The sequence below is a fragment of the Salarias fasciatus genome, chromosome 23 (genome assembly GCF_902148845.1).
Source record: "Salarias fasciatus chromosome 23, fSalaFa1.1, whole genome shotgun sequence".
Lineage (NCBI taxonomy): Eukaryota > Metazoa > Chordata > Actinopteri > Blenniiformes > Blenniidae > Salarias > Salarias fasciatus.
This window is the reverse complement of record NC_043766.1, coordinates 15,204,857-15,220,994: the sequence shown is the minus strand read 5'-3', so window position 1 is coordinate 15,220,994 and position 16,138 is coordinate 15,204,857. Positions and strand designations below refer to the sequence as shown.

The window sequence follows — 16,138 nt, the reverse complement described above, 5'->3', positions numbered from 1 at the left end:
GTGGCGCCAATAATGCATTAAACAAAGTACTAAGCAAACTGCCTGCTGAATGTTAATATTTTTAGTCGTGCTTTCATGGCATCAGATACCCATTATTGGTTATGTCCAGCAGCAACAAAAAGTTGATCTTTGAAATACTAATACCTTAAATGGACAAAAAGTCAAAATATACAGAACATGCATTCAATGAAAGAAGTATATGTGCAGCTAGCACACACACCACTTGTGTGTCGTAAAGGATCTGAAAGAAAGAAGCCTTGTGAATGAGGCTGACACGCTGTTTTAACTGTTAAATGTTTCTGGGTTCAGTTTGCGTTCTGACCTGGCCTTGACAAGGTACATTCCTGGTGACATTCAAATAAATAAAGGTAAATTTTCAATTGTCATGAATCCCTTGGCGAGCATATTGGTAGAATGTGTTCAAAATATGTTTAGATTAAGAAAGAAAACACTTTGTTGATGTTTTCTGGCTTGTCTGGTGTGAACATTTTCACATCAGCCTCTTACTACACTGCCATTCAGAAACACTTTCTGTATCATTTCAGCTCAAGGGGTCATTGTAATCCCAGCTGCTGCTTGTAGGTTCAATTCCTGTCATCCAGTCGATGCACATTTTCAAAAATTGACATCAAGGTTGCTGTTACTCTGTTCTTGGACTTTTCTGAGAATTATAATATATCATACTTTTATCAAAATACTGTAATGCTCTCAATGATAGACCTCAATTCATGATTTTTTGTCTCACTATGAGGCCAAGGTACTCCTCGCTTCTATGTTAATATCAGGTTACACCGGCACACATGGTTTTTCTTACTCCGTGGTGTGAATGAATAACACCAACATCAACTAGATTAGTCTGAAAATTCTCTCGAGGTGCCATTTAATATAAACAGTGAGAAGTATGCATCAAGGAAGTCTTTTCACTTTAATTGTTATGTAATTTTATACTTATGTAATTTTTTTATGTATATATACATACATATCTGGGCTGCTTGTTTCAGATAATTTTGGAGAAATTTCATTTTGGAATATTATTGGCTTACTTTGTTCAGTTCAAACACCAAGACAAAAAGGGGACATCACCACCACAGGTGAATAAAGCACCAGTACTGCAATTCAGGAACTGAATTGCCTTTGCACACAACAAAGAGCTGTAACAAAAGCTCAAAAGTGAAGAACAAAATGTACATGAGAGCAACGATTCACAGTACAAAAAATAATAGCCTCGGGTAATTATTGTCTTGCTCTGATAGATTTTTAAGACATGAAACAAACTTTTTTTTTTTTTTTCTGGGGAATAAATTACTATTGAGTTCATCACTGTCATCCCGAGACGATGAACATTTTTACACACTATATTGTCTAAAATAGCACTGGTTTCCCTTTCTATGTTGGTATTCTCAGCTGGAACAAACAACGCCGTACAGTAAAGCAACAGAGCTACAGTGCCTCTGAACTGAAAAACTGAGGGCTCTTCATCTAAAACCTTTGAAAACCTCTCGGTCCCTGCCAGGGAGAGATAGGATCAGTAGACAAACCCTACATTTTCAATTTTGTGCTATCAGACACTGAGGAGATGTGTCAACACTAGGGTCCTACAGCAAGTAAACACAGGAGTCTGACAAGCAATAACCTAGATTCAACATCGCCTCTGGTCCTCGCCCACTGAACGTTCGCCACTTTCATCTCATTTAGGTCCAGATCTGTTGATCAAAAATGACGCCTATCCCCCCAACAAAACAAAGAAACTCCTTTGCCAACAATATTTTTCCTGGCGCCCTCTCCTGTCATTGTGGGTGATGCTTGTCTCAGGCTGGGTCAATACAGACAGCGGCGGTGCCGTTTGTGAATTCATTTAAAGTTTCATCACATGTGCTTAACCGGTTCCAGCAATGTGTCTGAAGGTCTTTTTTAATGATGCAGAGTGTTTGCTCTCAACATGAGAGCCTATATCTGTATCCAATATACTGTGTAAGATTAAAACAGATCATCAAACAAACCATTTTTACGGGATTCACACACTGAGCTAGCTTCTCAGTTTTGTATGCCTTATATTGAATTACTTGATTCTCCAGTGTTTTGTGTGCAGGCACAAAAATAAGTACGGCACTGATCAGTCTCCAATAAAAAAATAACAGAAATGAGGGTGCTTACAATGAAAGTGGACAGAGTTCAATGACAAAGGAGAATAATGTGACTCTAAAAAGTGTTGGTCGGTCAAAGGAAAAACTCTAGAAATTGTTGAATCAACTTTTTCTTTGTTGGTTTTTCAGCAGGCGTCAGGCGGGATCAGAGGGTGGAATAGTTGGACCCAGATGACTGAGAATCCATTACTGTATAGCACAGTCCACTGCAGAAAAGCTCCTTCTGAGATTCAAATCTTGCAGATTAAAATAGTGTCTCATAAGCCCGTGTGTGTGTGTGTGTGTGTGTGTGTGTGTGTGTGTGTGTGTGTGTGTGTGTGTGTGTGTGTGTGTGTGTGTGTCTGTGTCTGTGTCTGTGTCTGTGTCTGTGTCTGTGTCTGTGTGTGTCTGTGTGTGCATGCGCACCTACATGTGTGCTTATTTAAATGTGTTAAAATGCCTTTGTGGGTGGCTGCATGTGTGTCTCACTGTGTTCTGAGAAGCCTAAATACCGAAGCTTTTAACATCAAAGCTCCAAGAGGATTTAAGTGCCCAGAAACTTGCCAATTATGATTGTAAGTGAGGTCCAGCAGGGACTGCTGAGGAGACACCCTCAATAGAAAAGGAATTCACATTTACTTTTCAAAAAATGTGCTTTTTAGGAACTTACTTGGATTCGTAATGCATTGCCTCCAAGACCCTTAAGTGAAGGCTGGTTGCATATTTGAGTCTTCATTTCTTTCTCTCATTTTTAGTTGAGTTTCGTTTTCTTAATATTTTTTTTTACAGGTTCAAGATCTGATTCTAGCCTTTTTGAGAAGCTGTTTGAGGAACAAACAACTTTGTGACTGCCCATAATGTGCTACACTTTATTCAATTGATGCATTAATGTTAAAAATGTGGTTTTACTGTTTTAAAAATCTCAAAATCATTGCTTGTCTGCAGCAGGAAGCAGGAATTGGACATAATTGAGAGATCTTTATTTATGAAACATGATGCCACATTCAATCTTGGCAGTTTTTCATATATTTTATTTTTTTTATTTATTTGATTTTTTGTTCAATCTCAGAATTGAAATAAAGATGTCACACTTTGTTGCTTTTTATAATATTTTGTTGTATCACCCTGCCTTTTAATTCCTTGATGCTTTTTACCAGAAAACTGGCTTACCTGTAAACCTGTTTAACCTACACCAACTGTAAACAGGCAAATGCTACCTCAGTCTTGACTGTAAATGTCATCAGAGCAGCAGGGTATGAGTTATTGGAAAAGTGGAAAATGAAATTCTCTCTCCCCTACAGAGAATATTTAACAAGAAGGGCAATGTCAAAGTGAGGCCGAGAGTCTGGATATAATGAAAATGTGTGATTTTTATATGGAAATGTCGACATTTGGACATATTTATGGTCACTCATAATTAAAACCCACATCTGCATGAACTATCTTTGCCTGTTCTATGAACCAGAGATTGTAGTTTAATACTGATCTTTCATTTGTGATCTTCTGCTTTTGTTGCTTTCTCTTCAGTTCCTCCCAAGATATACGACATTTCCTCCGACATCTCGGTGAATGAGGGCAACAATGTGTCGCTCATCTGTGCAGCCAGAGGGAAACCTGAGCCAACCATTTCCTGGAGGCACATAACTCCATTAGGTAAGTTCACTTCACCTTTCACATGCTAAGAAAGGAAGACATGAATACATGGATGAGTGATAGATAGATGCAAGGAGTTGTATGACGTGGAAAAGAGTAAAATTTTACAAGACAAATAGGTGATTATGAGAAGACAGTACAGTTAGTCATGATGAGGATGAAAAGTTTCAAGGGGAAAATGATTAAGTCAGAGATAAATGCCAGTGAGTGAATTTACAAGTCTCACCTAAGATGTAAACGGACATAATGATAACTTAGGGGAATGGCTTGTTTATGTGTCTGGAAATACTATGTATGTCTCCACGCAACTTCACAGTGTCTTTGGGGATATACTGTATGCTATCTTGAAATGATAATTAATAGATAAGTCACTGAATCAGAAATAGAACAAGCAGCTACTGAACCGATGTATCTGCATTTATCAGGCAGTGTGTGTTCATGAAATCAATAAACACAGATTGTGCAATGGATGAATTAAGAAAAGGGGTCATATCAATTGCTCTCAAATGTTTGTCAAATCCCTCTAAAAATGGTATCTGTTGAGCTGTCTTCAGTAGTGCACCCGATCTACTCTAGCTCTCTGCTATTCTGAAAATATCAATCAATAGAAATATATCTATTTAGGTGCCTACAAACCTGGGTGGGCACACATGCATCTTCAAATGCTTTTAATCCTCAATCGTTCCTTTAAAAACTCATTCCAGAGCATTTATCTGTTGCTGCATAGCCCTCCACCCAGCCACTTCTAGTCACCCCTCATTTTCATATTAATGGATTAGAGCATGCTGTGCTTATCTGATAGCTGGGAGGATGACTACATTTATCTTATGGCTGTCAAATCCTCCTCTCTGGTGTGCATGCCCTGATTGCGTTAGGGGAGTTTTCAGAAGATGATCAAAAGAGCCATCCTCAGAGTCCGAGTGGCAGTCACTCATTCTACTTTGAAGTGTCCACACTTTGAAGTATGCCAGGGAAGAAATGATATGCTGGTCAAATGAAGGGGCCCAGGACCAAATGTAATCACAGTCTGTCTCCCGCACATCAAAAAAGAAATCATTTGCTATGGGATCTTTGAGTCTGTTGTAGTTAGGACGATTTGTCCAAAGGACGTGGTACAACTGAAAGGTTGTAATAGGCTAATTACCTATCGATGGAAATCCATTAAATCTCTCGGATATGCAGAGTAGCCTGCTCCAACCACTACATATGGAAATATTTATCTCAGTTATGTGTGATCCTTCAAACTGAAGTAGACCTTCAATGAACTATCATGAACGGAAGTGCTTCAAATGAATTCACAAGGTCTACAAATATCAGGTAATTACTTGCCGTGAGTAAATAGTAACCATTGCGTTGGATTTATTAAGTCATTCATGAAAGCCAAATGGTTTTTGGAATTAAAATTTAGGCCTTATACAGAGGCCAGAACAACCTCTACATTTATTTTAGGAATCCGTGTTTGTATGCTTTTAAAGCAAAGACATTCAAAGCACAGGATAAAAAAAAAAAAAAAAAAAAAAAAAAAAAAATGTAGTAATAATGACCATCATACTTGGAAGAAAAAATCCTACATTAAAGAAACAAACAAACCAATTTAAAAAAATGTAATAAAATAAACAGCAAAAACAAACTACTAAAATAATGTTTTCTCCACAAATATGTTGCATGCAATCATTTTCAAACTCAACTCCCTGTTAAGTTTTAACTATCTAATTGTCATTTTTTGTTCATAACCTATATACTGTATACTTTATGCAAATTTTGCCAATAAACAAGTGCCAATAGTTTGTTATATAGAAGCCCCCTCAATGCAGTTTGTAACATACAAACAAGTGTCGTGTGTGTGCTTACAGTGTTCACAGATAGGTGCAAATTATATGTGATATTAGGTTGGAGATACTGTGATTTCGTCAAGCATCAAGTACAGTAAGCTTGTTGTCAAGTTGCAAGCGTTGAAAAAAATATTTTTGTTCTCATATTTCTTTTGCCTGTTGTTCCCTTTAGTGACGCTTTTTTTCACACCTGTTTTAACTTGAGTGTTCCAGGCATAAAGGCAAACTCTTTTCAAAGCAAAGATGATGTATGTGACTGAAAAATATAAAAGCCCACGATGTTAATCAAACATCTTCATGGTCAAGATATTTAACCAACTGAGTTGAAATAATGTAGGAAGGACCAAGTAAACACAAGGTCAAATGCTGTGTACATTGAACTACACCTCCTTTTCTCCTTTTCATCCTATTCTGAGGCATTCTCTATCCAGAGGAACCCGATTATAAAAAATGAAAGCAGTATAGATATCAGGAAACATGAATATTATTAGTAGTGTGGTCTAGCTTCTAAGTCTTCTTGCGCTCAGGTCTCTAAGGCAGTGTATGAGTTTCTTGTAGTAAAACTTCATTTAGTAATTAAGAGCACTAAAGATATGATTGGGGGTTCGTTTCACCTAACATAATGTACTCTAAGTAAATATATTAAAGCAAAAATTGTACCACATCAATAGTATTATATATAATTACTTTGTGATTACCACCCTGCACTACTGTTACTGAGTGCATTTGGCCTTGAGGATGGTTTCACTGCATTGAGGCTAAGCGGATGTCTTTCCCATTAGGTGACAAACATTTCTACTTGGCAGTTTTGATTTGGATGGCCTTACTCTCCTCACACTCAGCCATTCTGGAGTTGGGGTGAAGGTTTTTTGCACTGTAGATAGTTCTGCTGCAGTAGTCAGTGAAGTTTGACAGAATGATAAATTGCCCTGACTGACTGTCAAGTTCCTATTCCCACACTGACTGCTTTGTGTTTGCATTTTTGCCCCCCTTCTCTCCCCTTTCTGCCAACCAGCACACTGCCAGCTAATAATAAACTTTGTGCATCCAGTGAAGTGTGGCCACAAACTGTTTTTTGAGACGATAATTTGGCTCAGTATCCATGCGTATGAACCCAATGCTGGTTCTTTACTTAAGTTGAGGCAAGCTTAAGCACTTAAAAAAAAACATAGATTATATTTGGTGACATGCTACCAGCATTGCAGTGACATTAACAGATGTTTAGACTCTAATGTGTGGAACGCTCAGGCAACAATAAGGTCATTTATATCTGGGAGGCCTGCTGGAGTCCCCTTATCAGCTGCTGGAATCTGCTACAGCACAGAGAATATTTCATGTACACCCAGCCCATATCAACAACTCTCAATGTTCTCAAGGGTTTCTGCATCCAATAACAGTTCATACACTACACTTATGAGGGGTAAAAAAAACAGAAAAATAAAAGGAACTAATCCAGAAAAAGGCCTGTAACTCAATGTTACAATGTTAACAGGACGACCTGAAATGCTGTTGAAAATAAAACCCACATTTGAACAGGAAACACCATCAGATGAAGTACACTGCATTACCCCCAGAAGCCACTCTGTCATTATTAATTCAGCTCCTGACATCCCCTCTTACTTTATTGCTAAAGCTTACAATAGAACGGGTGACATGTCAGCTCTTCAGGGTATTGCCTACGTAAGGAGTAGTGTCCCGCGTTTCCTCACCGCTCCTTCATAGGTCAAAAGGAGGAGGGGTGAAATCGCCTTTAACGTAGTCTGTTTCAATCTGGTTTGGTTGTGTGGGTAGCTGGATTGCTGGGAAAATTGCTTTGATAAGCTTTTCCATTGAGATTTGAATCCATGGGATAAAAGTGTGACCTTTGAAAAGGCTGACGAGAATACTGGAATACATATTTGATTGTTTCTTGTGACAGGACTCACCAGGGACATATTTTTTTGTCTCCATTTCCAGGCAACTACTGTACATTTATCAATACTGTATGCATTTTGTCTTGCCTTTCTCATTTAAGTGCATGAGGCATATCTTCTCTAAAACACACCCTAAGGAAAGAAACAGAGCATCCTGAATGCTGACAGCGCTCGACAGTATGACTACTGGAGCTTCCTCAAATCTGGTTCTAACAGAACTCCGTCCTGAACGTAGTGGCAGTGCAGTACAGTGGCTCAGTCAATTTCTATGTGAACGCTGCAATGAATTATTCAAACTTGACTTTATATCAGTACTACATACCTTAAGTTAAGCCTGGAATTTCACACTGGAATTTGGCAGCTCTTCGAGAAACGCTAAGCAAGTTTTTTAGCATTCTGTTCACCAGGGGATCTCTCATAACGGTGCTTGGTTCCTTTTCATATAGTGTGCAATGAACTGATGTGCACTTCAAGTAGTGACACTTGAGCGTGCTTTAAGCACAATAGGAGGTGAGCGACGATGAGTTAGGTACTGCATTGTAAATTTCATAAATCAACAGTGAGGAGCCTTGTCTAACAATTTCCCATTTGGCTGTTGAAATGGAGATTCCTGACCAAAGATATCTTTGAACAAACGATTTATACCAGTCTTCAGCATGATAAATTGTTCACTGCATTCACCAGGTTTACGGACATGTCAAGACTTCAAACACATGTGTCAAAGCTCATTTTTTGCCTTCATTCATACATTTGAAGTGCAGAAAATACTGTCTATTGACATTCTATTAAGTATACATATGATTGTATCCTATATTGTATAACTGTTGGACCGGAAACAACTGTACATAAAAGTGAAACAATTGGGTTTTCTTTTAGATTACTGGAATAAACTTGAGGATGCAACAAATTTCTCAGTTTTTTTGTTGATGGATGTGCCGATGGCTTTCAGCTTTTAAGCTACACACCTTCGTTATGCTTTTGCTTCAGTCTAACTTTATGAAAAAAATGCCTGTTTCACTGAGTACAGAGAATGTTCTTATTAAATTCCCATATTTACTTTTCATGGCACCCAGATCTACGTTGCATTTTCTTGTCATGAAAGAATGCAGTGAAGGGCTTCATAGATATATTCGTGTTTGGTTCAGGGATATTCACTATTTTGAATCACTGTATTTATATAAATATTGACATGTAGCTTCATGCAGTTACGACATCCATACATTTTCTCTTTGATATTGCACGCCCTCTAGAATTCATCCAATAAAAAAGATTGAAATATTTTGAAATGTTGTTTATTTTTAATATTATTTATTGCATATACTCATTGCATTCCATTTCAGCCATTTGTTGAAAATACCTTGACAAATTTGATTCTTCTGAATATTTTGTGCAGTTGCTACGAGCCACACTGTGTTCCAGTTTGTATGTTCAATATAGTGCAAATTGTGCCAAATGGGTCAATGCATATTGTGACATTTCTATAGAAATTACAACTCATTACAACAACATTTTCCTTGGTCAGAGTATGTTAAGAAAAGAGAAAACAATATGGATTCTAAGAAGCAGCATTGTGTCCTGCATCAATCAGTTGTACTTTGCTGTTACTCCTCCCAACACTGTGTAAAGCATCACATAGCAACGAAGCATACTTTAAGTTTCATTCTCTGAACAGATTATGCCATCCAATCTGTGTTTAATCAGACTATTTATGACCCGTATAACTGCAGCAAATGTCTCATCGCACTGTCGCAAAGGTTTTTCCAACCAGCCCGTCATTAGAAATTGTGCTTTCCTGCCTACACTGCATTTAGCTAAACATGCCATCATCTACAGTTACAGTGAAGTAATTCTGTGGGTCACGGGGGTGGAGGCACATCCAATCAGATATGACCTAAGGGTCCTTTGGCCCACTTTCACTCTTTAGATTTCAGCAGTGCCAGATTGACAGCCAGGGAGCAGACTTGGGGTTATGTATCAGGGCACACTAACAACCTGGTTTTCAGACAGGCCCCTGAACACAGTGTGATTGCACCCCTACATCTGGCCCACACCTTGAGCCGGGGCCAGAAGGCAGCAGTGCACAATGTAGGAGCGTGGGTTGTTCTCCATTTTCAGGAGTTAAAAGGATAAATTGATGTAGAAAATGCTGCTCTATGCTATAATGGATTCCTCAGCAATGCCTGTCCTATCTATGTATTGCAGCCCTGAAGGAAATGTACCCACAGTTCTCCTACACAATGTGCAAAATTGCTTACTGCAACGGCATTTAGCCAGCATTGGCACTGAATACTGAATTAACCTTGCTGTGATTTCTTTAATTTGGTTGGAGTGACATCTCCCTCAGGTGAGAAAGGCCTCTGTCAGGTTCTCAAATATCTCTCAGTATGCACTCACTCACAACCCCATGTTAAGTCCTTTGGTGGTTTTCACATTACTTATGCCAGTAACAGAGCCGTTTTCTCTCTTTACAGTTTTCTTCCACACTACGTGATTTTATGTCTGTTTTGTTTACTATAATGTCAGAGTTGAGCCCTTCACATATAATACTGCTCAAAGTACACATGAAGGATGGGATTTTTGTGTAATGGCTCCAGTGACCTTTGCAAATTCCCCTTGCAGCTGTAATCAATACAAATACCATCTGCATCCCAAACAGGATCACAAAGCTATCCTGTATGAGAAAAGGAAAAAAAAAAAAAAAAAAAAAAAAACATTTATTAAAAAAGATTGAGGCATTAATTATATTTTCATGGATAACTGCTTAAATAAGTCTTACATGTGCATTTCTCTTCAACAAGAAACATTCTCTCTAGAATAATAGATTCTGTTTCTTTCTAAGAAAGCAGCATAGTAATGAGAGAAGTGCAAGAGTTTAGAAATAGCAACATAGTATGTCTGATACTTCAGTTTAGGAGTGAATCCATGTATTTTTTGAGACATTTGTTCTCAGTGTAATAATGCATAATTTAGGTATTCACAGCCTCAACAATTTAAAGAAAAAATGTAGGAATGTTTCTAGACTCATATTTCACTCAGTTGCATTGCATTATTTGAGATACAGCTCACTCATTATCAGCAATACATTTCTCGTTATAAAGACATCCCTCTCTGCCATTATATATTTATGCAAACTAAAAAAAAAAAAAAAAAAAATCATATTTTCGTGTTTTACATTGCCCATGCATCACACATATTTTTAAAGTTAAGAAATTATTCCTTTTCCACTGATAGATTTATGATCCCAACTTTCACTCAATCTTTTGATCAACTGCAGTACACATGAGGACCACAATTAGCTAAACTTAATTTGGCAGCAGTGGTACAGAACCAAGGAGAAACCATATTCCAGTAGTGTTCTTTCTCATCATAACCAATTTGTTTTGAATATACCTTCCAGCAATAAAAGTATCCGCCATGTAACAATTGCTGTGAGCGATTGATTCACCTTCTTCTTTGATAGAACACATGAATGTGGTGAAATTATCCAATTATTGACTGGGATGTGCATTTTTTTAACTGCAGCACAGTGACAACAAAGGCTTTTTTAAACTCTGGCCACTTGTCAGCTTCATCAGTCTGTTCCATTTCAGAAAGATAAATAACTTTTTAACATGTTTGTGCAAAATTTGCAACAATAATTATCCTACTTTAGTTTATTGGAGGTGTTTGAAAAGTGTATCAAAAATGCATTTAAAATGCTTGAACTCTGAAACGTTTGAAAATATCTGCCACATCAGTTTCAGCATTTTCTGATAAAAATTTATGAAATACAGGTAACCCCTTATCTATCTATCTCTCTGTCTATCTATCTATCTGTCTTATTTTACTGCATTTGTCTGTTTTATATGAACGTGTTCGACTTCAATACAATTTGCCGACACTCTGCCAGATGGGCAACATGTTTCCATGACTACTAAGTATGAAGCACAGTGAGAGTCATGTATTAATATTTTCCTACTGGAATAGAATAAAAACCTGAAACATTTCTGAGGGAAACAAACCATAAACACACACTCGTTCCTAGTGGTGCAGGTCTCTTTACGAAGACGTGGCTGTCCACCTAAACCGACAGGCCATGCAACGAGAGCACTGATCTGAGAAGCAGCCAAGAGCATCATGGTAAGTGTGGAAGAGTTGCAGAGATCCGCAGCTCAGGTGGGACAATCTGCCCACAGGACAACTGTCAGTCTCGCACTCCACAAAACGGAAGACTGACTGAAGAACTCTTATTTACAGTTTAAGGGAAGACATGTGCGGCAGACTTGAAACTGGGGCTGAGGTTCAGCTTCCAGCTGGACAAATGACCCTAAACATCCAACCAGAGCTACAATGAAATGGTCTGACTGTGCAGAATTACTGCAACTTATTTCGATGCATTTAGAAATTTATCTTCAGGTGTAAAATGGTTGAGGGTCTCCAATATGTGAATCAAAACAACCTTTCAGAGACTAATAGAAGTTATGCTTTGTCGTTTGAAAGCCTTCTTTTATTATTATTTCTAATCTTCTGTCATCCATCTGTTCATCCATCCATCTTATGCCGTTGCTGCTTTGAGACTCGGGATGGGCAGGGTATACCCGGGATAGGTCACTAGACCAGCACAGGGCAAACACAGAGAGATAAACCATCACTGCAGCCGATTCACAGCACCTCAGAGTCATTTATCAGCCAAACATGCATGACTTTGGATTGTTTGAGGCAGATGGACAGTACTCATGCATTCATAGGGGGCACATGACAACTTCAGAATAAAACACCTCTATGGGGTGCTTTACTCAAATATTGATTGAAGTATGTAGTTACAGATAAATTGATTATAGCTATAGCTGTGGTCGGTTTTTTGAACGCAGCCCAATATTGCTTACCAAGGAGCCATTGTTCCTTCCATTGATTGCACATAATGTACAGCTTGTATGGCCGGTCAGAATGTTCACCCTATTACCATAATGAAGTTACAGTTAAATAGTTATAGTGAATTTATCATCGAATGACATTATGACTCATTCATGCCATGAATGATTCCAATTTGAACTCACTGCCTGGATTTCTGCTGCACCTTTTCTGTTCTGTGCATATCCACTGTTCAGTGATATAGAACTCCTTTTGTCAGTTCTATTTATGCTTTATCAATAATGAACCAAATGCGGTGTTCTCATTTTAAAACCACTCAGCTGAGGGCACCAAACCGTCAGCCTCAGATGCTGTTAGATATGTTTGGGTCAACTAAGCGTGGACGACCCACTTTTCACCAATTCTCTTATCATGAAGGATGCACTTGTTAGTAATATTGAAGCTCTTCGTTTCAGCTTTCTTCTATTGATCTTTTGTGCTGTGCTTGCTTTTTATTGTTTTCTCACTGTGCAGCGTTAGTAGCATATCAGCTTTATGTCTTGTCGTAAAAGCCAAAAGTATTTACATGTAATCAATCTAATCATTCATTTGTATCTGTTCTGGAGGGCTTTAAAAAGCAGACATCAAAGCAGCAGCCTTCAAGAAAATAAAAGGGGCGGGGGTGTTAATGAATTCAAGTAAAATTAGGAGCAGCATGTTTCCAAGAAAATGAAGTGTATGAACAATATTTCCAGGTTAAGTTTTCATTCATAAGCAAGGCAATATCTGGTGTATGAATAAATTGTGCCTCTTTGCAGAAGGACCTAATTAAAATCACATAATAAACATTGAAACTGCCACAAGAAGAGCAAACAAGCCTAGTTTCAGGAAACTTATGTATCCCAGAGTAAAAATGAAATAGGTTTACATTATTTAGTACCGATAACATACCCAGGATATAGCGTCCTTTCTTTCAGTGTTGGCTGGAGCAGCCTCCCGATCTTGTGTGACCCCAGTCCAAATAGAGTGAGCATAGAAAATTGATGGAAGACATCATATTGAAAAATTCAGGAAATGTCATCCAAGATCCTATTGCCCATAAAAAATTAAAAAAATATATTTTAGAAAAAAACTATTGCTCAACACAGTTCAACAGATGTAAAACAAGTTTCATGCTTGACGCATAACATGTTTCAAAAGTCACATTTATCAGAAAATTATTGCTCTGTGACATCTTACAGATCTTTGTTCCATTAGTGACAAGTCAATGATTTATTGTATTTTTCAGGATGTGAAAAGAAGTCGTGCTTTACCGTTGAAACCAAGGCATTTCACTCGACCATCTGGTAAATGGGATTGGAAGCAGAATAATACATCTCCTCATGGGTCACTGGTTTTGATTTCATTGCCCTACTAAAGACTCAAGCATTAATTGCAAATTTCTACATTCTGTGTACCTTAATTTCCCAGCACACGGAAATACAGAAGGACTGTACATCAAGGGCAGCGTTTAGGTCAACTGTGAAGTACAACCACTTAGTGTATGGTGGAGGGGTCTGCACACAGACCACATGCACTTCTTTTATGACACATAGGTTGGCAGATACAATGTAACTGCGATTTGGAAAATAAATCACAGGGTTTTTTTTGGAGTGTTTGTTTTATTTCAGTATCGTTTGCTATGGTGAAGTACCCATATATCCTAATAGAAAACTAGGAAGACATTTTATTTGATCATGGCAAGGAATAAGTTTCCATTTTAGCTGAAAAACAGATTATTATATCAAGTGCTCAGTAGACATATGACTCATGGTCAATAGATTTTTCAATAGATCGCATGTGTCCATGCTTTGACCGACAATTCAAATGACCAGTGGTACTGAGAGCCGCTCCGCACTGAGTCGGTGTGGATGGAATAGACTCATGTCAAGTTAACACACAGCACAGCAGCAGCTGGTAGCAACACGTTCGTACTGCTGCAGCCGTGTGCCTCAGCAGTAGGGTGACCACCTGTCCCTAGACACACAAAGTCTCAATCGCCCGTCCGCCGTCGTGGAAGAGGAGACTGAACCCCACCCCACAATGGCCAAGCACAAACGAAAGGCCGAACTGCTGGAGGTTAAATTATCAGGCTCGAATGACCTGCCCACACCTGACCAAGAGGCTGGATGCGATCCCAACCCTGACATGGTGGCGAAGAGACCACAGTGTTGTGCGTCCCATAGAGAACGGGACAGGTGACAGATCAGTATCCAGGTGTGGACTGAGAACCCGTGCTGTTCCTTGTTTTGTCTGATTGATGAGAACATTTAATTGGTGCTATTACAAATCTAGCAAGTGAATGATGAACTATGTAATGAACATTACACTTCAATTTACAAAAAGAAAACCTCAGATTCCTTTACTGCACAGTGTCACTGAACAGAAAAAGATTTGCTTGAATTATTGCATTGAAATCACAATGTCATTTTCTAAGAAGTTTAACGCAGTGAGCTGTAACATAAGCACTCCCTATATCTATTCTTCTCTCTCAAACTAAACCTCTTTCATTTTTTCACCTTTCTGCAAAAGATGTGATGTCTTTCTCTGGTTTTACTTCGCAAGGTGACCTACTTGTTCAGTGAAACAGATAATTTGTGATCCCTTTGCATCTGTCAAAACTTTAGTTCTTGCTATATTACTCAACCTATATGTCTCAGCAGGACTGCTGCTGAGGCAAGGACTTACTTACACTGAAATTATAGCAAGAACAACTCACAGTTTAGCCAAAATGTCCAAGCCATATTGAGTTATCAAAGATTGTTTTATATTTATATATATATATATATATATATATATATTTTTTTTTTTTTTTTTTTTTATGTTGTACTGAGTATCTCGTACCAGTTCTCATATAGATCGTTGACCTAGAGACTGATTTTGACAGCAGCAAGATGTAGCTCTTGTACACTAGAGTCAAGTATGTGAGCATGTTATTAAAAAAAATGCATTGGCTTAAAACATCATGAAAGAAGTCACAAATACTCGACAGAGGGAAGACTACCAATTCATTCTGTTACCATAACCTTGTCTGTACAAGTGCTTGTTATTTTTAACATCAAACTTACACTGCATTATTTGATCACGTTCTGTTCTGCATATGCCCTCCCACAATCAGGAGACTGAGGGGAAAAAAAGTGTACATGTGCATAAAATTATTTTTCAGTGGTGCAATTCCCAGCCATACAGCACAAAAATAGCCCTTTGTGTTACATCCTCATCCCTGCGCTCTCTTGGCATATTAGCAGGACTGGTTTTCAGACACATCCGCTGCTTGTTTGTGGATCAGTTTTTCAAACATTGTGCTTCTTTTGCTGTTGTTTGAGCTGCCACCAATATCTTTGCCAAAACTCATGGACCCTATTGTTCTCACCACAACAGTGTGAGAAGAGACAGGAAATCTCATTATTGACAACACCCTCAGTTTTTTGACATAGCAGCTCACAGATAAAAAGCCACCAGCGTTGCAGAATAAGAAATGAGCGGCATTATATAAGAATTCAACTCAGTCGCAGGGGAGATTGGCAGGGCAGAATAACAGCATTTTAACTCCTGAAGCATAGATTGCCTTGATTCCAGCTCCTCTTTCATGAGATTTTGCTGAGTTAGTGCTGGGTCTCGATGGCTTTCTGAACAGTATGTTGAGCTCAGTTTTTGCTCTATTGTGCACTCTGTTTGATCCCTGTGCCTTCTAAATCTTTCCATGCATTTTTTATTCAACACCACCATTACAACTCTGAAAAGACAT

The 16,138-nt window shown here is 38.3% G+C and overlaps 1 protein-coding gene across 2 annotated transcripts in view; it reads left to right on the top strand.

The window, feature by feature from the left end:
• The window catches only part of LOC115381193 (neuronal growth regulator 1-like), a 144,460-nt gene that overhangs the window by 67,067 nt on the left and 61,255 nt on the right, over positions 1-16,138 (top strand). For both annotated transcript variants that reach the window (XM_030082459.1, XM_030082458.1), the window contains exon 3: positions 3,651-3,776. In XM_030082459.1, the coding sequence (XP_029938319.1) occupies positions 3,651-3,776 (126 nt within the window). The remainder of the gene's footprint in view (positions 1-3,650; positions 3,777-16,138) is intronic.